General features: G+C 42.3%; 1 protein-coding gene and 1 long non-coding RNA gene across 5 annotated transcripts in view; one reads left to right on the forward strand and one right to left on the reverse strand.

Moving 5' to 3' along the window:
- Positions 1-1,427: 1,427 nt before the first annotated feature.
- Positions 1,428-5,031, reverse strand: LOC127932428 (uncharacterized). Of its 4 annotated transcripts, XR_008145254.1 has the most exons (5): positions 4,892-5,031; positions 4,530-4,675; positions 4,168-4,311; positions 2,574-2,791; positions 1,428-2,357 (listed from the first exon to the last, which is right to left on the reverse strand). It is a non-coding gene; the product is annotated as an uncharacterized LOC127932428 (long non-coding RNA). The 4 variants fall into 4 exon arrangements; XR_008145253.1 differs by lacking the exon at positions 2,574-2,791 and having other exon boundaries at positions 1,428-2,429; XR_008145251.1 differs by lacking the exon at positions 2,574-2,791 and having other exon boundaries at positions 1,428-2,501.
- Positions 5,032-10,762: 5,731 nt separating this feature from the next.
- The window catches only part of LOC118371350 (B-cell receptor CD22-like), a 50,880-nt gene continuing 35,614 nt past the window's right edge, over positions 10,763-26,028 (forward strand). The window contains exons 1-6 of the mRNA XM_052528056.1: positions 10,763-10,991; positions 11,177-11,506; positions 11,617-11,838; positions 11,953-12,327; positions 12,435-12,653; positions 12,879-13,205. Of these exons, the coding sequence (XP_052384016.1) occupies positions 12,120-12,327; positions 12,435-12,653; positions 12,879-13,205 (754 nt within the window). The 5' untranslated portion in view covers positions 10,763-10,991; positions 11,177-11,506; positions 11,617-11,838; positions 11,953-12,119. The remainder of the gene's footprint in view (positions 10,992-11,176; positions 11,507-11,616; positions 11,839-11,952; positions 12,328-12,434; positions 12,654-12,878; positions 13,206-26,028) is intronic.

The raw sequence follows: 26,028 nt of genomic DNA on the forward strand, positions 1-26,028 counted from the left end.
AAAGGTATGTGTGACTTGTTGTTCATCCTCACAGATTGGGGACAGGAGTTATCATTCAAGCTGGTGGTAACTGCCTTGCTCAAAATGGCAGAGGTTTCCACCTTGCCAGGTCTGGGATTTGAACCAGTAATGTTTCAGTTACTGGCCCAACGTTCTTAACCGCTAGACGACCTGCCGATACCACTGACACACCATATTACCAAACTATTATGATGGATGTTATTTACACACCATCCTCTCAGGGCTGTGATGATGATGTGTTGTTATATCTGCATCCCAAATGACACCATATTCCCTATAGAGTGCACTACTTTTGACTAGAGTCCTACCTGCTGCCCCCCTGATGGTTTATATGTAGTTATTCACCAGCTATAGAGTGCACTACTTTTGACTAGAGCCCTACATGCTGCCCCTGATGGTTTATATGTAGTTATTCACTAGCTATAGAGTGCACTACTTTTGACTAGAGTCCTACCTGCTGCCCCTGATGGTTTATATGTAGTTATTCACCAGCTATAGAGTGCACTACTTTTGACTAGAGCCCTACATGCTGCCCCTGATGGTTTATATGTAGTTATTCACCAGCTATAGAGTGCACTACTTTTGACTAGAGCCCTACATGCTGCCCCTGATGGTTTATATGTAGTTATTCACCAGCTATAGAGTGCACTACTTTTGACTAGAGCCCTACCTGCTGCCCCCCTGATGGTTTATATGTAGTTATTCACCAGCTATAGAGTGCACTACTTTTGACTAGAGTCCTACCTGCTGCCCCTGATGGTTTATATGTAGTTATTCACCAGCTATAGAGTGCACTACTTTTGACTAGAGTCCTACCTGCTGCCCCCCTGATGGTTTATATGTAGTTATTCACCAGCTATAGAGTGCACTACTTTTGACTAGAGCCCTACCTGCTGCCCCCCTGATGGTTTATATGTAGTTATTCACCAGCTATAGAGTGCACTACTTTTGACTAGAGTCCTACCTGCTGCCCCTGATGGTTTATATGTAGTTATTCACCAGCTATAGAGTGCACTACTTTTGACTAGAGTCCTACCTGCTGCCCCTGATGGTTTATATGTAGTTATTCACCAGCTATAGAGTGCACTACTTTTGACTAGAGCCCTACATGCTGCCCCTGATGGTTTATATGTAGTTATTCACCAGCTATAGAGTGCACTACTTTTGACTAGAGTCCTACCTGCTGCCCCCCTGATGGTTTATATGTAGTTATTCACCAGCTATAGAGTGCACTACTTTTGACTAGAGTCCTACCTGCTGCCCCTGATGGTTTATATGTAGTTATTCACCAGCTATAGAGTGCACTACTTTTGACTAGAGTCCTACCTGCTGCCCCCCTGATGGTTTATATGTAGTTATTCACCAGCTATAGAGTGCACTACTTTTGACTAGAGTCCTACCTGCTGCCCCTGATGGTTTATATGTAGTTATTCACCAGCTATAGAGTGCACTACTTTTGACTAGAGTCCTACCTGCTGCCCCTGATGGTTTATATGTAGTTATTCACCAGCTATAGAGTGCACTACTTTTGACTAGAGTCCTACCTGCTGCCCCTGATGGTTTATATGTAGTTATTCACCAGCTATAGAGTGCACTACTTTTGACTAGAGTCCTACCTGCTGCCCCTGATGGTTTATATGTAGTTATTCACCAGCTATAGAGTGCACTACTTTTGACTAGAGTCCTACCTGCTGCCCCTGATGGTTTATATGTAGTTATTCACCAGCTATAGAGTGCACTACTTTTGACTAGAGTCCTACCTGCTGCCCCTGATGGTTTATATGTAGTTATTCACCAGCTATAGAGTGCACTACTTTTGACTAGAGTCCTACCTGCTGCCCCTGATGGTTTATATGTAGTTATTCACCAGCTATAGAGTGCACTACTTTTGACTAGAGTCCTACCTGCTGCCCCTGATGGTTTATATGTAGTTATTCACCAGCTATAGAGTGCACTACTTTTGACTAGAGTCCTACCTGCTGCCCCTGATGGTTTATATGTAGTTATTCACCAGCTATAGAGTGCACTACTTTTGACTAGAGTCCTACCTGCTGCCCCTGATGGTTTATATGTAGTTATTCACCAGCTATAGAGTGCACTACTTTTGACTAGAGTCCTACCTGCTGCCCCTGATGGTTTGTATGTAGTTATTCACCAGCTATAGAGTGCACTACTTTTGACTAGAGTCCTACCTGCTGCCCCTGATGGTTTATATGTCGTTATTCACCAGCTATAGAGTGCACTACTTTTGACTAGAGTCCTACCTGCTGCCCCTGATGGTTTATATGTCGTTATTCACCAGCTATAGAGTGCACTACTTTTGACTAGAGTCCTACCTGCTGCCCCTGATGGTTTATATGTAGTTATTCACCAGCTATAGAGTGCACTACTTTTGACTAGAGTCCTACCTGCTGCCCCTGATGGTTTATATGTAGTTATTCACCAGCTATAGAGTGCACTACTTTTGACTAGAGTCCTACCTGCTGCCCCTGATGGTTTATATGTAGTTATTCACCAGCTATAGAGTGCACTACTTTTGACTAGAGTCCTACCTGCTGCCCCTGATGGTTTATATGTAGTTATTCACCAGCTATAGAGTGCACTACTTTTGACTAGAGTCCTACCTGCTGCCCCCCTGATGGTTTATATGTAGTTATTCACCAGCTATAGAGTGCACTACTTTTGACTAGAGTCCTACCTGCTGCCCCTGATGGTTTATATGTAGTTATTCACCAGCTATAGAGTGCACTACTTTTGACTAGAGTCCTACCTGCTGCCCCTGATGGTTTATATGTAGTTATTCACCAGCTATAGAGTGCACTACTTTTGACTAGAGTCCTACCTGCTGCCCCTGATGGTTTATATGTAGTTATTCACCAGCTATAGAGTGCACTACTTTTGACTAGAGTCCTACCTGCTGCCCCCCTGATGGTTTATATGTAGTTATTCACCAGCTATAGAGTGCACTACTTTTGACTAGAGCCCTACCTGCTGCCCCTGATGGTTTATATGTAGTTATTCACCAGCTATAGAGTGCACTACTTTTGACTAGAGTCCTACCTGCTGCCCCTGATGGTTTATATGTAGTTATTCACCAGCTATAGAGTGCACTACTTTTGACTAGAGTCCTACCTGCTGCCCCTGATGGTTTATATGTAGTTATTCACCAGCTATAGAGTGCACTACTTTTGACTAGAGTCCTACCTGCTGCCCCTGATGGTTTATATGTAGTTATTCACCAGCTATAGAGTGCACTACTTTTGACTAGAGTCCTACCTGCTGCCCCTGATGGTTTATATGTAGTTATTCACCAGCTATAGAGTGCACTACTTTTGACTAGAGTCCTACCTGCTGCCCCTGATGGTTTATATGTAGTTATTCACCAGCTATAGAGTGCACTACTTTTGACTAGAGTCCTACCTGCTGCCCCTGATGGTTTATATGTAGTTATTCACCAGCTATAGAGTGCACTACTTTTGACTAGAGCCCTACCTGCTGCCCCCCTGATGGTTTATATGTAGTTATTCACCAGCTATAGAGTGCACTACTTTTGACTAGAGTCCTACCTGCTGCCCCTGATGGTTTATATGTAGTTATTCACCAGCTATAGAGTGCACTACTTTTGACTAGAGTCCTACCTGCTGCCCCTGATGGTTTATATGTAGTTATTCACCAGCTATAGAGTGCACTACTTTTGACTAGAGTCCTACCTGCTGCCCCTGATGGTTTATATGTAGTTATTCACCAGCTATAGAGTGCACTACTTTTGACTAGAGCCCTACCTGCTGCCCCTGATGGTTTATATGTAGTTATTCACCAGCTATAGAGTGCACTACTTTTGACTAGAGCCCTACCTGCTGCCCCCCTGATGGTTTATATGTAGTTATTCACCAGCTATAGAGTGCACTACTTTTGACTAGAGTCCTACCTGCTGCCCCTGATGGTTTATATGTAGCACTATTCACCAGCTATAGAGTGCACTACTTTTGACTAGAGCCCTACCTGCTGCCCCTGATGGTTTATATGTAGTTATTCACCAGCTATAGAGTGCACTACTTTTGACTAGAGTCCTACCTGCTGCCCCTGATGGTTTATATGTAGTTATTCACCAGCTATAGAGTGCACTACTTTTGACTAGAGCCCTACCTGCTGCCCCTGATGGTTTATATGTAGTTATTCACCAGCTATAGAGTGCACTACTTTTGACTAGAGCCCTACCTGCTGCCCCTGATGGTTTATATGTAGTTATTCACCAGCTATAGAGTGCACTACTTTTGACTAGAGTCCTACCTGCTGCCCCTGATGGTTTATATGTAGTTATTCACCAGCTATAGAGTGCACTACTTTTGACTAGAGCCCTACATGCTGCCCCCCTGATGGTTTATATGTAGTTATTCACCAGCTATAGAGTGCACTACTTTTGACTAGAGTCCTACCTGCTGCCCCTGATGGTTTATATGTAGTTATTCACCAGCTATAGAGTGCACTACTTTTGACTAGAGCCCTACCTGCTGCCCCTGATGGTTTATATGTAGTTATTCACCAGCTATAGAGTGCACTACTTTTGACTAGAGCCCTACCTGCTGCCCCCCTGATGGTTTATATGTAGTTATTCACCAGCTATAGAGTGCACTACTTTTGACTAGAGTCCTACCTGCTGCCCCTGATGGTTTATATGTAGTTATTCACCAGCTATAGAGTGCACTACTTTTGACTAGAGCCCTACATGCTGCCCCTGATGGTTTATATGTAGTTATTCACCAGCTATAGAGTGCACTACTTTTGACTAGAGTCCTACCTGCTGCCCCTGATGGTTTATATGTAGTTATTCACCAGCTATAGAGTGCACTACTTTTGACTAGAGCCCTACCTGCTGCCCCTGATGGTTTATATGTAGTTATTCACCAGCTATAGAGTGCACTACTTTTGACTAGAGCCCTACCTGCTGCCCCCCTGATGGTTTATATGTAGTTATTCACCAGCTATAGAGTGCACTACTTTTGACTAGAGTCCTACCTGCTGCCCCTGATGGTTTATATGTAGTTATTCACCAGCTATAGAGTGCACTACTTTTGACTAGAGCCCTACATGCTGCCCCCCTGATGGTTTATATGTAGTTATTCACCAGCTATAGAGTGCACTACTTTTGACTAGAGTCCTACCTGCTGCCCCTGATGGTTTATATGTAGTTATTCACCAGCTATAGAGTGCACTACTTTTGACTAGAGCCCTACATGCTGCCCCTGATGGTTTATATGTAGTTATTCACCAGCTATAGAGTGCACTACTTTTGACTAGAGTCCTACCTGCTGCCCCTGATGGTTTATATGTAGTTATTCACCAGCTATAGAGTGCACTACTTTTGACTAGAGCCCTACATGCTGCCCCTGATGGTTTATATGTAGTTATTCACCAGCTATAGAGTGCACTACTTTTGACTAGAGCCCTACCTGCTGCCCCCCTGATGGTTTATATGTAGTTATTCACCAGCTATAGAGTGCACTACTTTTGACTAGAGTCCTACCTGCTGCCCCTGATGGTTTATATGTAGTTATTCACCAGCTATAGAGTGCACTACTTTTGACTAGAGCCCTACATGCTGCCCCTGATGGTTTATATGTAGTTATTCACCAGCTATAGAGTGCACTACTTTTGACTAGAGCCCTACATGCTGCCCCCCTGATGGTTTATATGTAGCTATTCACCAGCTATAGAGTGCACTACTTTTGACTAGAGTCCTACATGCTGCCCCTGATGGTTTATATGTAGCTATTCACCAGCTATAGAGTGCACTACTTTTGACTAGAGCCCTACATGCTGCCCCTGATGGTTTATATGTAGTTATTCACCAGCTATAGAGTGCACTACTTTTGACTAGAGTCCTACCTGCTGCCCCTGATGGTTTATATGTAGTTATTCACCAGCTATAGAGTGCACTACTTTTGACTAGAGTCCTACCTGCTGCCCCTGATGGTTTATATGTAGTTATTCACCAGCTATAGAGTGCACTACTTTTGACTAGAGTCCTACCTGCTGCCCCTGATGGTTTATATGTAGTTATTCACCAGCTATAGAGTGCACTACTTTTGACTAGAGTCCTACCTGCTGCCCCTGATGGTTTATATGTAGTTATTCACCAGCTATAGAGTGCACTACTTTTGACTAGAGTCCTACCTGCTGCCCCTGATGGTTTATATGTAGTTATTCACCAGCTATAGAGTGCACTACTTTTGACTAGAGTCCTACCTGCTGCCCCTGATGGTTTATATGTAGTTATTCACCAGCTATAGAGTGCACTACTTTTGACTAGAGCCCTACATGCTGCCCCCCTGATGGTTTATATGTAGTTATTCACCAGCTATAGAGTGCACTACTTTTGACTAGAGCCCTACATGCTGCCCCTGATGGTTTATATGTAGCTATTCACCAGCTATAGAGTGCACTACTTTTGACTAGAGTCCTACATGCTGCCCCTGATGGTTTATATGTAGTTATTCACCAGCTATAGAGTGCACTACTTTTGACTAGAGTCCTACCTGCTGCCCCTGATGGTTTATATGTAGTTATTCACCAGCTATAGAGTGCACTACTTTTGACTAGAGCCCTACATGCTGCCCCTGATGGTTTATATGTAGTTATTCACCAGCTATAGAGTGCACTACTTTTGACTAGAGCCCTACATGCTGCCCCTGATGGTTTATATGTAGTTATTCACCAGCTATAGAGTGTACTACTTTTGACTAGAGCCCTACATGCTGCCCCTGATGGTATGTATGTAGTTATTCACCAGCTATAGAGTGAGTTGTTGTTTATGTTTCTAAGACTGCAGGGTGGGAGATGCAACAATGTCCTTGAGAACAGCAGGAAGTGTGTTGGGGGTCTTTCTCTGGTCTGTAGCAGGTATGGTCTCATTCTTATCTTTTAGTTGCTCTGTTTATCAATCTACAGACATTTCTAAAAGGATAAGAATCATAATGTTATTCTGGTGTGTTCTGTTAGGAGTCTCCACTTCACTTTAAGTAGTTATCTTTCACACCTCACTGAGTGATGCTTATCTGTGGTTTCCATTCACCCTCAAATCAGGAACTATGGCAACAAAGTGTGGACAAACCCTACCTTCAGTATGAGCCAATATACCTTGTCCTCATTCTGATACCATTGTGATGTCTAACTGTGTTTCAGTTGTATTGGGGCAGAATGGCTGGAGTGTTACATACACCACTCAGAGTATCTGTGTCTTGAAGGGGTCAACAGTGGAGTTTACCTGTTCTTATTCATATCCCAGTGGTAAAGTCACAACAACCCTCTGGTTCACTGAATGGGGGACTGGTGTAGAACCTAAAGATCTAGGTCAGGACCCAGAGTATAAAGGTCGTCTGGTGTATCATGGGGATAAGAAGAAAGACTGCACCCTGAAAATCAGGGACCTGAGAGAGAAAGACTCAGCTACGTACAAATTCAGATTCATAACAGATCAGACCGAAGGGAAATATTATGGAGATCCTGGAGTCACTCTGTCTGTTACAGGTACAGTTACATTCTATATACTTGTGATCCTGGAGTCACTCTGTTACAGGTACAGTAACATTCTATATACTGGCGATCCTGGAGTCACTCTGTCTGTTACAGGTACAGTAACATTCTATATACTGGTGATCCTGGAGTCACTCTGTCTGTTACAGGTACAGTAACATTCTATATACTGGCGATCCTGGAGTCACTCTGTCTGTTACAGGTACAGTTACATTCTATATACTGGTGATCCTGGAGTCACTCTGTCTGTTACAGGTACAGTAACATTCTATATCCTGGCAGTCCTGGAGTCACTCTGTCTGTAACAGGTACAGTAACATTCTATATACTGGAGATCCTGGAGTCACTCTGTCTGTTACAGGTACAGTTACATTCTATATACTGGTGATCCTGGAGTCACTCTGTCTGTTACAGGTACAGTAACATTCTATATCCTGGCAGTCCTGGAGTCACTCTGTCTGTAACAGGTACAGTAACATTCTATATACTGGAGATCCTGGAGTCACTCTGTCTGTTACAGGTACAGTTACATTCTATATACTGGTGATCCTGGAGTCACTCTGTCTGTTACAGGTAACATTCTATATCCTGGCAGTCCTGGAGTCACTCTGTCTGTAACAGGTAACATTCTATATACTGGCAGTCCTGGTGTCACTCTGTCTGTAACAGGTAACAGTCTATATACTGGCAGTCCTGGAGTCACTCTGTCTGTAACAGGTAACATTCTATATACTGGCAGTCCTGGAGTCACTCTGTCTGTAACAGGTAACAGTCTATATCCTGGCAGTCCTGGAGTCACTCTGTCTGTAACAGGTAACATTCTATATACTGGCAGTCCTGGTGTCACTCTGTCTGTAACAGGTAACAGTCTATATCCTGGCAGTCCTGGAGTCACTCTGTATGTAACAGGTAACATTCTATATACTGGCAGTCCTGGAGTCACTCTGTCTGTAACAGGTAACAGTCTATATCCTGGCAGTCCTGGAGTCACTCTGTCTGTTACAGGTAACATTCTATATACTGGCAGTCCTGGAGTCACTCTGTCTGTTACAGTTACATTCTATATACTGGTGATCCTGGAGTCACTCTGTCTGTAACAGGTACAGTAACATTCTATATACTGGCAGTCCTGGACTCACTCTATATGTAACAGGTAACATTCTATATACTGGCAGTCCTGGAGTCAGTCTGTCTGTTACAGGTAACATTCTATATACTGGCAGTCCTGGAGTCACTCTGTCTGTAACAGTTAACAGTCTATATATTGGCAGTCCTGGAGTCACTCTGTCTGTTACAGGTAACATTCTATATACTGGCAGTCCTGGAGTCACTCTGTCTGTAACAGGTAACATTCTATATACTGGCAGTCCTGGAGTCACTCTGTCTGTTACAGGTAACATTCTATATACTGGCAGTCCTGGAGTCACTTTGTCTGTAACAGGTAACATTCTATATCCTGGCAGTCCTGGAGTCACTCTGTCTGTAACAGGTAACATTCTATATACTGGCAGTCCTGGAGTCACTCTGTCTGTAACAGGTAACATTCTATATACTGGCAGTCCTGGAGTCACTCTGTCTGTTACAGGTAACATTCTATATACTGGCAGTCCTGGAGTCACTCTGTCTGTAACAGGTAACATTCTATATACTGGCAGTCCTGGAGTCACTCTGTCTGTTACAGGTACAGTAACATTCTATATACTGGTGATCCTGGAGTCACTCTGTCTGTTACAGGTACAGTAACATTCTATATACTGACAGTCCTGGAGTCACTCTGTCTGTTACAGGTAACATTCTATATCCTGGCAGTCCTGGGGTCACTCTGTCTGTAACAGGTAACATTCTATATACTGGCAGTCCTGGAGTCACTCTGTCTGTAACAGGTAACATTCTATATACTGGCAGTCCTGGAGTCACTCTGTCTGTTACAGGTAACATTCTATATACTGGCAGTCCTGGAGTCACTCTGTCTGTAACAGGTAACATTCTATATACTAGCAGTCCTGGAGTCACTCTGTCTGTAACAGGTAACATTCTATATACTGGTGATCCTGGAGTCACTCTGTCTGTAACAGGTACAGTAACATTCTATATACGGGCAGTCCTGGACTCACTCTATATGTAACAGGTAACATTCTATATACTGGCAGTCCTGGAGTCAGTCTGTCTGTTACAGGTAACATTCTATATACTGGCAGTCCTGGAGTCACTCTGTCTGTAACAGTTAACAGTCTATATATTGGCAGTCCTGGAGTCACTCTGTCTGTTACAGGTAACATTCTATATACTGGCAGTCCTGGAGTCACTCTGTCTGTAACAGGTAACATTCTATATACTGGCAGTCCTGGAGTCACTCTGTCTGTTACAGGTAACATTCTATATACTGGCAGTCCTGGAGTCACTTTGTCTGTAACAGGTAACATTCTATATCCTGGCAGTCCTGGAGTCACTCTGTCTGTAACAGGTAACATTCTATATACTGGCAGTCCTGGAGTCACTCTGTCTGTAACAGGTAACATTCTATATACTGGCAGTCCTGGAGTCACTCTGTCTGTTACAGGTAACATTCTATATACTGGCAGTCCTGGAGTCACTCTGTCTGTAACAGGTAACATTCTATATACTGGCAGTCCTGGAGTCACTCTGTCTGTTACAGGTACAGTAACATTCTATATACTGGTGATCCTGGAGTCACTCTGTCTGTTACAGGTACAGTAACATTCTATATACTGGCAGTCCTGGAGTCACTCTGTCTGTTACAGGTAACATTCTATATACTGGCAGTCCTGGAGTCACTCTGTCTGTAACAGGTAACATTCTATATACTGGCAGTCCTGGAGTCACTCTGTCTGTAACAGGTAACATTCTATATACTGGCAGTCCTGGAGTCACTCTGTCTGTTACAGGTAACATTCTATATACTGGCAGTCCTGGAGTCACTCTGTCTGTAACAGGTAACATTCTATATACTAGCAGTCCTGGAGTCACTCTGTCTGTAACAGGTAACATTCTATATACTGGCAGTCCTGGAGTGACTCTGCTAGTATACTGCTAGTCTGTTGAATTAATATCTACTGTCCATTTAGATCTAGAAATTGGATTTGTATATATGAAACAGATTTGAGAATTAAATGAGTTTGAGAATGTCTTGCATCATGTGATTAAACTATAGAACAGGTGATTCAGGGTTTTAATGTTGTGATCTACTCCAGCTCTGCAGGTGAAGGTGACTTATTCAAGTTGGAAAAAATCGGTGACAATTACCTGTATCACCACCTGTACTCTGACTGACAACCCCACCTACATCTGGTATAAGAACGGACAACATCTAGATGAGAGAATCTCCCCCCAGTACAAATACTCAGTCTCCAGTAACTATGAAGACAGCTACTCCTGTGCTGTAAAAGGCCATGAGGATCTCCGCGCTCCTGCAGTTTGTGAGTATGAATTTAACTCAGTATTCTAGTATAACCTTTTCAAGTAAAACTCTGCTGTCTGCTAAACAGCCCTCACAGTTGTCTAACCAAACTGCAACACTTTGACAAGACAGGATGGCTTAACTACTTTAGATTACTGAAGCTCACGATTCCACTGTGGAAATAATGTCCTCTTTATGTTTCAGGTGTTCAGGGTCAGAGCTGCAGCAGAGTGACTTACACCAAGAGGAGAATCTGTCTCTTGAAGGGGTCAACAGTGGACATATCCTGTACTGTTGGTTATTATTACACCACATCATCATTCTGGTTTAGAAGTGATAAGTCGACCCCTGAAGACATAACCACAGACCCAGGGTATGCAGCTCGTGTGGAATACACTGGAACATACAGAGGTCCCTTCACCCTGAGAATCACAGATCTGAGAGAGGAGGACTCAGCTGAGTATCGCTTCACTTTTAAAACAAACAACTTTGACTGGGGTCATAGTTTCCCAGGAACAACTCTGTCTGTCACAGGTAATACTGCCCTGTATGATACAACTATAAATCATAATGAATTACAGGATAAATATATGAACCATCCTGTTAACACAGAGGTGTATGTGGTTTTATACATATTGTTTCAGGTCTGCAGGTGAAGGTGACTCCTGCTGCAGAGGGACAGAAGACACTGACCTGTATCACCACCTGTACTCTGACTGACACCCCCACCTACATCTGGTACAAGAACGGACAACATCTAGATGAGAGCACCTCCCCCCAGTACAAATACTCAGTCTCCAGTAACTATGAAGACAGCTACTCCTGTGCTGTAAAAGGCCATGAGGATCTCCACTCTCCTGCAGTGTGTGAGTGTGAATCTAATATGGAATCTCATACAGCATGTATACAGAATTTGGTTCATTTCTGAAAATAACTGAAAATACTGTATAATGTACTAATGTGATTCCATTATATTTCAGGTGTCCAGGGTCAGGACTGCAACAGAGTGACTTACACCAAGAGGACAATCTGTGTGTTGAAGGGGTCAACAGTGAACATATCCTGTACTTATGGCAGTGGTTATGATACTGTCACATCATCACTCTGGTTTAGTCCTAAACAGAGATCTAGGTGGAGGGATAAGTTGATGCCTGAGGACCTAACCACAGACCCAGGGTACGCAGGTCGTGTGGAGTATGTTGGAGAGAAGGAGAGAGGTCGCTCCACCCTGAGAATCACAGATCTGAGAATCACAGATCTGAGAGAGGAGGACTCTGCTGAGTACAAGTTCATATTCAACACACAGACATCAGGATGGGGACACAGTTTCCCTGGAACAACTCTGACTGTCACAGGTAACACTGAACAAATTATCATACTGATAGATGTATATTCACTGTTAGTTTCTTTATATTTTATACTTAATACTTAATGATGTTATTGTCATTGACTCTGTATTCAGACCTGCAGGTGAAGGTGACTCCTGCCACAGAAGCAGGGAAGAGGACACTGACCTGTATCACCACCTGTACTCTGACTGACAACCCCACCTACATCTGGTACAAGAACGATACCATAGTAAAGGAGGACACTTCCAGCCTGAACTCGGACTCCTTTAGTGATGTAGACAGTTACTCCTGTGCTGTAAAAGGCCATGAGGATCTCCTCTCTCCTGCAGTGTGTGAGTGTGTTTTAAAAAATAAACATCTCATACATGTTTGTTTCAGGTTGTGAGACTTATGCCAATAAATCAATTAATATGGATCATTATTCAAATTATGGTTCTCACGAATGTAAACTGTTAAACTTGTTTGATTTTCTACTTCATAAACAACATCAGTGTATATCGGTAGATATTGTAATGAAACATTTATATAAGGTGTTATATTGTCTTCTTGTCTTTCAGGTCAGAAGTGTTGGAGTGTGACTTACACCCATCAGAGTATCTGTGCCTTGAAGGGGTCAACAGTGGACATATCCTGCTCTTACACATATCCCAGTAATCATGAGATCAAACAAGCTTTCTGGTTTACTAAATGGTCTGGTATGGAGGCTGAAGATCTGAGCTCAGTGCCAGGGTATGAGGGTCATATAGAGTACCTTGGGGATAAGAAGAGTGACTGTACACTGAGGATCACAGACCTGAGATTGAGAGACTCTGCTGGGTTCAGGTTCAGATTCATAACATCTGGAGGAATGTTTTCTGGCTCACCTGTCTCCCTGACTGTCACAGGTAATCTGTCACTAATCTCACATTTATTACAGTAATGACCTTATTAAGGGCAGTCATACAGACACAGTAGTGGTATCGGATGGAAAAATACCAAGTGTAGTATTTCACATAAAAGGACATATATAGGAGGAGAATAATGATTTGTTTCCTTTAACTCCAGATGTTGTGTTGGAGATGGATCCTACATCTGTGTCAGAGGGAGAGAGAGTCACACTGAGATGTAGAACCAACTGTACACTGGACCCCATCACAGCCTTCAGCTGGTATAAGAATGGACAGTCTATACCAAACAGCAACACCTCCTCTCCTGTCTACATCCTTTTCTCAGTCAGCAGTGAGGATACAGGCAGATACTCCTGTTCTGTAGAAGGACATGAGGATCTCCCCTCTGCTGAAGAGACTCTCAATGTCACATGTGAGTACAAGGGGTTTAAACCTTTAATTAACTATACTTGAATTGATCATCTTCAATAAGAGGGTGATTCTAAAAATAATTGTGTGGAAAACTACAATTGTGGAAAATGTATATCACATTTTTAACTGACCTAATTAGTTATCTTTTTAAATCCACTGTCTTTTACATCAGATGGACCAAAGGTCACCTCAGTGTCAGTCAGTCTCTCTGGTGACATAGTGGAGGGCAGTTCAGTGACTCTGACCTGCAGCAGTGATGCCAACCCACCTGTGGACAAATACACCTGGTACGAGAAGAACGTAACCTCACCAAAAGCATCAGGACAGAGTTACAGCATCACTAACATCAGCTCTGAGGACAGAGGAGAATACTATTGTGAAGCTAGCAACATTAAAGGGACAGAGACTTCCATCCCTGTCCATATTAATGTTATGTGTAAGTATGTCATGTACTGTCTATTTCTGGTGCTCTGTGAGATGACAGATTTGACAGGTATGAAATATAAACACATGTACACATGGATTGTGTATTGTATATCTGTGGTAGTAGAGTAGGGGCCTGAGGTCACACTTAATGTGTTGTGAAATCTATTGTGAGTGTATTGTAATGTTTTAACATTGTAGAACTGGCTTAATTTTGCTGGACCTAAAGGGGATCCATAATAAATACAAACAGATATGTGTTCTAACCTCTTGAAACTTAAACCCAGTAAATCCTGCAGCAGTGTTTCCCTGGGTTCCTGTGGTCTGGGTGGGGGCTGTCCTGACTGCTGGAGCTCTGCTACTCACCATCTACTGCACTCTGAAAAGGTGAGGATTTTCTAACCAGGGTTAAATATGAAATGTATATTAACCTCCACTAGAGGTCAGTAGAGAGCATAACTCACTCTGTTCCTCTTTACAGGAGATACACAGGAGGAAGTGATGCCACAACAGACACACAGGTGATTATATCAGTTACACCTCCACCTTCACACCTGGTGACATTAATCTACTGTATCACAACAGTCACTTTCACACTATTTTCACTGTTACCATGCTCTCTCTCTCTCTCTACAGATTGTCCATCCTGACTGCAACAGTGACACATACACAGGTCTGAACATGAAGACCACGCCCCCTGACTATGACACTCTGGCAGTAAGTCTCTTATTATGTGTTTGTGTTTAGAGAAAATGATAGAGGTGTCTCAAAGTGCTCATGCATTTCCCCTCCCTCCCTCCCTCCCTCCCTCCCTCACTCACTCACTCACTCACTCACTCACTCACTCACTCACTCACTCTCTCTTTCTCTCTACAGAGTGTCCATTCTGACCCTAACAGTAACAAGTGCATCTCTGAAGAAGAATACCAGGTCACCAGAGTGACATCCAGGCAGTAGGTGTGTGTGTGTGTGTCATTTTATGAAGTGGTGTATAAAGTGTGTGTTTGTTCAGAATGTGAGAGACTCACCCAGTGACACATCCCCTCAGAGAGATAGTGAACCACCACAGAGCCTGGACTGAATAGAACCACCATAGAACCTGGACTGAAGAGAACCACCACAGAACCTGGAATGAAGACAACCACCACAGAACCTGGAATGAAGAGAACCACCACAGAACCTGGAATGAAGACAACCACCACAGAACCTGGAATGAAGAGAACCACCACAGAACCTGGAATGAAGACAACCACCACAGAACCTGGAATGAAGACAACCACCACAGAACCTGGACTGAAGAGAAGCACCACAGAACCTGGACTGAAGACAACCACCACAGAACCTGGAATGAAGAGAATCACCACAGAAGCTGGACTGAACCACCAAAATAATCACCAGAACAGAAGCTGGAACTGAATAAAGAACCACCACAGAAGATCACCTGGACTGAAGAGAAGCACCACAGAAGACTGAAGAGAAGCACCACAGAACCTGGACTGAAGAGAACCACCACAGAACATCACCACAGAAGCTGGACTGAAGACAACCACCACAGAACCTGGAATGAAGAGAATCACCACAGAAGCTGGACTGAAGAAAAGTACCTCAGAACATCAACTGAAGAGAACCACCACAAATCCTGGACTGAAGAGAATCACCACTGAATCTGGACTGAAGAGAATCACCACTGAATCTGGACTGAAGAGAATCACCACTGAATCTGGACTGAAGAGAATCACCACTGAATCTGGACTGAAGAGAATCACCACTGAATCTGGACTGAAGAGAATCACCATTGAATCTGGACTGGAGAGAATCACCACTGAATCTGGACTGGAGAGAATCACCACTGAATCTGGACTCACCACTGAATCTGGACTGGAGAGAATCACCACTGAATCTGGACTGAGAGAATCACCACTGAATCTGGACTGAGAGAATCACCACTGAATCTGGACTGGAGAGAATCACCACTGAATCTGGACTGGAGAGAATCACCACTGAATCTGGACTGGAGAGAATCACCACTGAATCTGGACTGGAGAGAATCACCACTGAATCTGGACTGGAGAGAATCACCACTGAATCTGGACTGGAGAGAATCACCACTGAATCTCTGGAACTGGAGAGAATCACCACTGAATCTGGACTGGAGAGAATCACCACTGAATCTGGACTGAGAGAATCACCACTGAATCTGGGAGAGAATCACCACTGAATCTGGACTGGAGAGAATCACCACTGAATCTGGACTGAAGAGAATCACCACTGAATCTGGACTGGAGAGAATCACCACTGAATCTGGACTGGAGAGAATCACCACTGAATCTGGACTGAAGAGAATCACCACTGAATCTGGACTGAAGAGAATCACCACTGAATCTGGACTGAAGAGAATCACCACTGAATCTGGACTGAAGAGAATCACCATTGAATCTGGACTGGAGAGAATCACCACTGAATCTGGACTGGAGAGAATCACCACTGAATCTGGACTGGAGAGAATCACCACTGAATCTGGACTGGAGAGAATCACCACTGAATCTGGACTAAAGAGCTACGGTTCCAATCCAAAGCCAGGCCTCACACCTCTATTCTCTTGCAACCATATCTAGATGGTTTTCCAGACCATGAACTTTAGCTTTGAGTAAATGCTGGAATATATTTGTTATTTTCTTATTATGATGATAAATGGGATGGTTTATGCTTCTGCTTTTTTTCAATGGGATTTTCCCATTTCCATATTTTTTCTTGTGTCCCAATCTGTTTCCTATCTGTAGTTTAAGATTACATTTCTGATCTGTTTCTATGGGGTTTTGCCATATACAGATGTTTTATAACATCAATAGTACTACTTTCCTCAGTAACTAATGTGGATAATATTGATAACAGCTTTCTATTATTGTTTTTTGGCTTTTGGGCCAAGTTTCTCCTGATGTGTTTAATGATTTACTTTGTATTGCTGTCAGACATTATTACTTATTTTTATGTTTTATATTACGTAATCCTATATTGCTTGCTTTTATTTAAAAAAAATGTAATCAGTACATTACATACATTTAAGCATTTGCAGTTTTTTACATGTTATATTAATTATAATTGTATATTAAAATTGTATATTAAAACATGTGTCTGTGTGTCTGTCTGTCTCCCCGCCATAGTATAGACAGGCTGCACTACCAGACCCCACCACAGGGGCATAGTATATACAGACTGCACTACCAGACCCAACCACAGGGGGCATAGTATACACAGACTGCACTACCAGACCCCACCACAAGGAGCTTAGCCACTATTACAGTAGTTTTATTTCTGATTTAACCAAAACACTTCAACAATAAAGAAATACATGCTATATATCAAACATTGATTTACTGTGAGGTTTAGCTACAATGTTTCCTGAGGGGAAGACCTCCCCTCGTGACTCCAGTGTTAGCCCTCTCCTCCCCTCAAGATTCTAGTGATGGACCTCTCCTCCCCTCATGACTCCAGTGTTGGACCTCTCCTCCCCTCAGGATTCCAGTGTTGGACTCTTCTCCCCTCATAACTCCAGTGGAGGACTCTTCTCCCCTCATGACTCCAGTGGAGGACTCTTCTCCCCTCATAACTCCAGTGGAGGACTCTTCTCCCCTCATAACTCCAGTGGAGGACTCTTCTCCCCTCATGACTCCAGTGGAGGACTCTTCTCCCATCATGACTCCAGTGGAGAACTCTTCTCCCCTCATGACTCCAGTGGAGGACTCTTCTCCCCTCATGACTCCAGTGGAGGACTCTTCTCCCCTCATAACTCCAGTGGAGGACTCTTCTCCCCTCATAACTCCAGTGGAGGACTCTTCTCCCCTCATGACTCCAGTGGAGGACTCTTCTCCCCTCATAACTCCAGTGGAGGACTCTTCTCCCCTCATGACTCCAGTGGAGCACTCTTCTCCCCTCATAACTCCAGTGGAGGACTCTTCTCCCATCATGACTCCAGTGGAGCACTCTTCTCCCCTCATGACTCCAGTGATTGAACTCTCCTCTCCTCAAGCCTCCAGTGGTGGACCTCTCCTCTCCTCAGGACTCCAGTGGTGGACCTCTCCTCTCCTCAGGACTCTAGTGGTGGACCTCTCCTCTCCTCAGGACTCCAGTGGTGGACCTCTCTTCTCCTCAAGCCTCCAGTGTTGGACCTCTCCTCTCCTCAAGCCTCCAGTGGTGGACCTCTCCCCTCTCCTGACTCCAGTGGTGATTGAGTGGTGGACTCTCCTCTCCTCAGGACTCCAGTGGTGGCCTCCAGTGGTGGACCTCTCCTCTCCTCAGGACTCCAGTGGTGGACCTCTCTTCTCCTCAGGACTCCAGTGGTGGACCTCTCTTCTCCTCAGGACTCCAGTGGTGGACCTCTCCTCTCCTCAGGACTCCAGTGGTGGACCTCTCTTCTCCTCAAGCCTCCAGTGTTGGACCTCTCCTCTCCTCAGGACTCCAGTGGTGGACCTCTCTTCTCCTCAAGCCTCCAGTGGTGGACCTCTCTTCTCCTCAGGACTCTAGTGGTGGGCCTCTCCTCCCCTCATGACTCCAGTGGGTGAGTATGTTTATTTCTGGTTATTCCACCGTATACATTTCTACAGTTATAGGTTCTATGTGCCATCTCAAATAGCACCCTGTTCCTACATTCCTTGTATTTTGACTGTGGTCACCTCCCTCCCTTCCTCTCCCCCTTCTCCATTCTGTGCGGTAGGTGAGGGGAGCTATAATTAGAATGTAGAACTCTGATACTCGCTATGTTCTGTACTGTAGGTGTGGGGAAATAGAGAGTATCAAAGTTCTACATTCTAATTCTATGTTCTCTACTGTAAATGTAAATCTCCCTCGGCCTGAACTGTGAAACATGGAAATGAAATCATCATTAGAACTTGAAGGGATCTTTGCCCAGTGAACCTCCTCTATGATGACCATGTTGTAGACACTAAGGGGGATGACATCTGTTGTTATCATGTGTTTTACTGTGTATGTATGGTCATGTGACTGGACATGTGACCCCTTGTGATGCCATTGTGAGACTCAGTGCCAGCCTGATGCCATAGGGTGCCGAGTAGTTGCCCCTACAGGGGATAAATAAATGTTATTTTTGAATTGAATTACAGTTGAATATGGGGCATGTTCCAGGCAGACTATATTGCAGTCACTTGCCTGCTCTCACAAACATTAGTTCTTCTCCTTTTTTACCTAAAGGGGTACTATAATTCAAAATCAAATAGCTAAATGATCCATGGTATGACCACCTTAAAACAATTCCATATATCAACTAGTAGAATAACCCTCCCGTCCCCGTCCACTGACGGCTCAGACTTCTAGATATTCAGAATCCCAGTGTCAGACGTAAAAAAGGCAGAAGGATGTAGTAATAGTGAGTGACCCCATCTATAAACCGACCATCTCACTATGTGCCTAAACACACAAATCAAATTGTATTTGAAACATGCGCCGAATACAACAGGTAGACCTGACTGTGAAATGGTTATTAATTGGTTATTAAGCAACAATGCAGTTTTTTATGTAAGGTAATATATATTTTTTAAATATTATAAAAATTGTAAATAAAACTAAAACTAAATGACAATAAAATAACAACAACGAAGCAGCAATAAACAATTTCATGAAATATTATTCAATGTAAAAAAAAATGTAAAAAACGCATCACTACAATAAATACAATAAAACATAATAATCCCAGACAGACAGACAGACTTAGTTATATGGATGTCAGGGTTCACTTTGGGTCCGTTGTTCTGAAGATCAGAGAGCTGAAAACATCTCTTTCACACAAGAACACAGTGGATATACAGAGCAGCTTGCCTTGGCCTTGTCATAATGACAGCTCACTGTTGTCTGTTGACAGCTAAATGACAGCTAACTAACTAGCTCACTAGTTAACGATGGGGTCTTGCTGTAATTCAGAGGCAGCGCATCATATTGTTCACAATCCAGTACATTCAGAGTAGCTGTGTGATTCACAAAAATGCGTGTTTATTGCTGAATAACAGCAGCTTCATGGAGCTAACAAGCTAGTTGAGATCACTAGTTCACTCAATACAAACACCAGTTCAATATAAGTCCCAATAACACAGGACTTTTACGTGCGTGACTGTTTTATTCTATATATATTTTGGACTTTTTCTACCTTCTATCTTAGATATTTTCATGACTAGTAGGGACATATGAGGCCTGGAGGCTGCAGTAATGTTGAGATGTCAGTAGGGAGAGCTCTAGTCTAGGACACTGGAGTCTGCAGTAATGTAGAGATGTCAGTAGGGAGAGCTCTGGTCTAGGACACTGGTACCAAAGATACTCCCCTTCTGTGGCTCAGTTGGTAGAGCATGGCGCTTGTAACGCCAGGGTAGTGGGTTCGATTCCCGGGACCACCCATACGTAGAATGTATGCACACATGACTGTAAGTCGCTTTGGATAAAAGCGTCAGCTAAATGGCATATATTATTATATTTATATTATTCATCTGTTCTGGAACCTTCAGTACCAGCTGATGAGGAGTGATGGGAATGGGTCACATGTTGTCTCTTGTAAAACATGTAGGCCCACTCCTCAAATAAAGAAATGTAACTGCAGTATTCTGACTTTAGACCATTTTCTATTTAGATACAGTAACATCCCTTATGTGACATGCTGTTCCTGCATGTTAATGACCTGACTAGACAACTTTAAAATGTGTCAACCACAGAACTCACACATAGGCTACGCCTGCTTCTACTAATACATACAGTAGACTACTTCTTGTTTCCACGCAGTGACAGTAAATTGACTAACTGTTCAAGACCTCTCTCCTTCACTTCACTCTGTAAGTACACTTGACGATATCTTGAAATACAGTTTTAGTTTTGATGTTTTTAGCCAAACATCACATGACTTACTGTATCTTTGTACTTGTTGGTTTATTTTGAACTGTGTTTTGGTTGTTACATCAGGGCCTGTATTCATAAAGTGTCTCAGCCGGTCCATATAATTATGATCCAAAAGGCTAAACTGATCCCAGATCAGCTCTCCTACTCTGATACACTTTGTGACTATGAACCCTGGACTGTGTTTTCATGTGTTTAGTTTAGTTCAGTTTATTCATTTACATGTTTAAAACATGATCAGTAGAGTATACAAGTAATACCCAGATCTCCATTCAATAGGGTCATGTTCACTGTCATAGTATAACAGGGTCAAGAATAACTGTGTGTGTGTGTGTGTGTGTGTGTGTGTGTGTGTGTGTGTGTGTGTGTGTGTGTGTGTGTGTGTGTGTGTGTGTGTGTGTGTGTGTGTGTGTGTGTGTGTGTGTGTGTGTGTGTGTGTGTGTGTGTGTGTGTGTGTGTGTGTGTGTGTGTGTGTGTGTGTGGACATTTTAACTATACTTTGGGGAACAGAATTGTTTATTGTTAAGTTTAGAGTTAGCGTTAGGGTTAAGGATTGGTTTTGGGATTAGGGTTAGGGTTAGTGTTAGGGTTAAGGATTGGTTTTGGGATTAGGGTTAGTGTTAGGGTTAAGGTGTGGTTTTGGGATTGGGATTGGGGTTAGCGTTGGCGTTTGGGTAAAGGTAAAGGTTAGGGTTAAGGTGTGGTTTTGGGATTGGGGTTAGCGTTAGCGTTTGGGTAAAGGTAAAGGTTAGGGTTAAGGTGTGGTTTTGGGATTGGGGTTAGCGTTAGCGTTTGGGTAAAGGTAAAGGTTAGGGTTAAGGTGTGGTTTTGGGATTGGGGTTAGCGTTAGCGTTTGGGTAAAAGGTAAAGGTTAGGGTTAAGGTGTGGTTTTGGGATTGGGGTTAGCGTTAGCGTTAAGGTTAGGGTTAAGGTGTGGTTTTGGGATTGGGGTTAGCGTTAGCGTTAGCGTTAAGGTTAGGGTAAGGGAAAATAGGATTTTGAATGGGAATGAAATCTGTGTCCCCACAAGGTTAGTTGTTCAATACTATGTTTGTGCATGTGTGTATGTGTGTGTGTGTGTGAGTCACTTGCTGTTTAGTCTCACAGCTTGGGGATAGGAGCTGTCATTGAACCAAGTGGTCAGTCTTTAGGCTGCTGTACAGCTTGACGGACTGTAGAGGATTGAACATTTATCCTCCTATAATTGGGGATCTGAGAATAAAACAGCTTCAGAAAAATCCATGTAGAAATATGTGTTTACAGTAATACAGACCTGTTCAATAAGTGGTTGTTGTTGTTGTTGTTTACAATGATGATGATGACAACTGTATATATTAGGAATTTATTTTTGCATCATGTCAGTTTAAGTAGACAGACACATCACACACATTACATACATACATAGTGCAGTAGACTTACAGACAGACAGTATTCACATAGACAACCATATAGCACATTACATACATAGTGGAATAGACTTACAGACAGACAGTATTAACATAGACAACCATATAGCACAATACAAACATAGTGGAATAGACTTACAGACAGACAGTATTCACATAGACAACCATATAGCACATTACATACATAGTGGAATAGACTTACAGACAGACAATATTAACATAGACAACCATATAGCACATTACATACATAGTTTAGACTTACAGACAGACAGTATTCACATAGACAACCATATAGCACATTACATACATAGTGGAATAGACTTACAGACAGACAGTATTCACATAGACAACCATATAGCACAATACATACATAGTGGAATAGACTTACAGACAGACAGTATTCATTCATAGACAATATGTTTGTCACATTACATACATAGTGGAATAGACTTACAGACAGACAGTATTCACATAGACAACCATATAGCACATTACATCCATAGTGGAATAGACTTACAGACAGACAGTATTCACATAGACAACCATATAGCACAATACATCCATAGTGGAATAGACTTACAGACAGACAGTATTCACATAGACAACCATATATCACATTACATACATAGTGGAATAGACTTACAGACAGACAGTATTCACATAGACAACCATATATCACATTACATACATAGTGGAATAGACTTACAGACAGACAGTATTCACATAGACAACCATATATCACATTACATACATAGTGGAATAGACTTACAGACAGACAGTATTCACATAGACAACCATATAGCACATTACATACATAGTGGAATAGACTTACAGACAGACAGTATTCACATAGACAAAATAGCACATTACATACATAGTGGAATAGACTTACAGACAGACAGTATTCACATAGACAACCATATCAGGAACATTACATACATAGTGGAATAGACTGTCAGACAGACAGTATTCACATAGACATACCATAAACACATTACATACATAGTGGAATAGACTTGGTTTTTTTTATAATTCTGATCAGACAGTATAACATAGACAACCATTTTGTATTACAAGTGATATGAGCCTGGTTCATTTTAGTAATGGGATTTACAGTGATATTGTTTTTTCTCCAAGTCTTTAGGTGACTGCAGGAACTTTTCAATGATAAGACACTGATTTGCTTGTGTTCTGTTATCACCACCTGTACTCTGACTGACAACCCCACCTACATCTGGTACTAAGAACGGACAACATCTAGATGAGAGCACCTCCCCCAGTACAAAGACCCAGTCTCCAGTCTAACTATGAAGACAGCTACTCCTGTGCTGTCAGGAAGGAGGGAAAAGGCCATGAGGATCTCCAGTTCTCTTGGTTTTTGTTTATGTCTCCTGCAGTGTGTGAGTGTAAAGGGGGAAGGTCTTCAGGTGAAATATGATAAGAAGACCTATTACTGTCTGACAACCCCAATCTGGTACAAAATATCAGAATATTTGTACTGAAGACATAACTCCTGTGCTTTGGTCTCACAGTTGTGTGGAATAATTTGACAAGATGGGGCTTTTATGAAAATAACTGAAAATACAGTATAATGTACTCATGTGATTCCATTATGTTTTAGGTGTCCAGGGTCAGGACTGCAACACAGTGACTTACACCAAGAGGACAATCTGTGTCTTGAAGGGGTCAACAGTGGACATATCCTGTACTTATTTCAGTCTTCATAACATAACATCATCACTCTGGTTTAGTCCTAAACAGAGTGACAGCTGGAGGAATGAGTTGATCCCTGAGGACCTAACCACAGACCCAGGGTATGCAGGTCGTGTGGAGTATGTTGGAGAAAAGGAGAGAGGTCACTCCACCCTGAGAATCACAGATCTGAGAGAGGAGGACTCTGCTGAGTACAAGTTCATATTCAACACACAGATATCAAGATGGGGACACAGTTTCCCTGGAACAACTCTGACTGTCACAGGTAACACTGGATCATGTTTATACATACTGGATCATGTTTCTACATACTGGATCATGTTTCTACATACAGGATCATGTTTATACATACTGGATCATGTTTATACATACAGGATCATGTTTATACATACTGGATCATGTTTATACATACTGGATCATGTTTATACATACAGGATCATGTTTATACACACTGGATCATGTTTATACATACAGGATCATGTTTATACACACTGGATCATGTTTATACATACTGGATCATGTTTATACATACAGGATCATGTTTATACATACTGGATCATGTTTATACATACAGGATCATGTTTATACATACTGGATCATGTTTATACATACTGGATCATGTTTATACATACAGGATCATGTTTATACACACTGGATCATGTTTATACATACAGGATCATGTTTATACATACAGGATCATGTTTCTACATACTGGATCATGTTTCTACATACTGGATCATGTTTCTACATACAGGATCATGTTTCTACATACTGGATCATGTTTATACATACTGGATCATGTTTATACATACTGGATCATGTTTATACATACAGGATCATGTTTATACACACTGGATGATGTTTATACATACAGGATCATGTTTCTACATACTGGATCATGTTTCTACATACTGGATCATGTTTCTACATACTGGATCATGTTTCTACATACTGGATCATGTTTCTACACACTGGATCATGTTTCTACATACAGGATCATGTTTCTACATACAGGATCATGTTTATACACACTGGATCATGTTTATACATACAGGATCATGTTTCTACATACAGGATCATGTTTATACATACAGGATCATGTTTCTACATACAGGATCATGTTTATACACACTGGATCATGTTTATACACACTGGATCATGTTTATACATACAGGATCATGTTTCTACATACAGGATCATGTTTCTACATACAGGATCATGTTTCTACATACAGGATCATGTTTATACACACTGGATCATGTTTCTACATACAGGATCATGTTTCTACATACAGGATCATGTTTCTACATACTGGATCATGTTTCTACATACAGGATCATGTTTCTACATACAGGATCATGTTTATACACACTGGATCATGTTTCTACATACAGGATCATGTTTCTACATACAGGATCATGTTTCTACATACAGGATCATGTTTCTACATACAGGATCATGTTTCTACATACAGGATCATGTTTCTACATACAGGATCATGTTTCTACATACAGGATCATGTTTATACATACATTTCTATTAGATGTTTAACTATACATTTTATCCATAATACACTATTGGTTTAATTATGTTATTGTCATTGACTCTGTATTCAGACCTGCAGGTGAAGGTGACTCCTGCCACAGAGGCAGGGAAGAGGACACTGACCTGTATCACCACCTGTACTCTGACTGACAACCCCACCTACATCTGGTACAAGAACGGACACAAAGTAAAGGAGGACTCTTCCAGACTGTACTCAGACTCCTTTAGTGATGCAGACAGTTACTCCTGTGCTGTAAAAGACCATGAGGATCTCTTCTCTCCAGCAGTGTGTGAGTGTGGACTTTTACATACAACATTTGTTTCAGGTTGTCAGACAATCATTATTGAATTTTCTGTGAATGTGACGTCCACTTCTGCTTTAGTTCCGTGTGCTTTGCCACGCAGTGTTGAATGGGCTTCAAGATATATAATCA

This window comes from Oncorhynchus keta, chromosome 10 (assembly GCF_023373465.1).
Source record: "Oncorhynchus keta strain PuntledgeMale-10-30-2019 chromosome 10, Oket_V2, whole genome shotgun sequence".
NCBI lineage: Eukaryota > Metazoa > Chordata > Actinopteri > Salmoniformes > Salmonidae > Oncorhynchus > Oncorhynchus keta.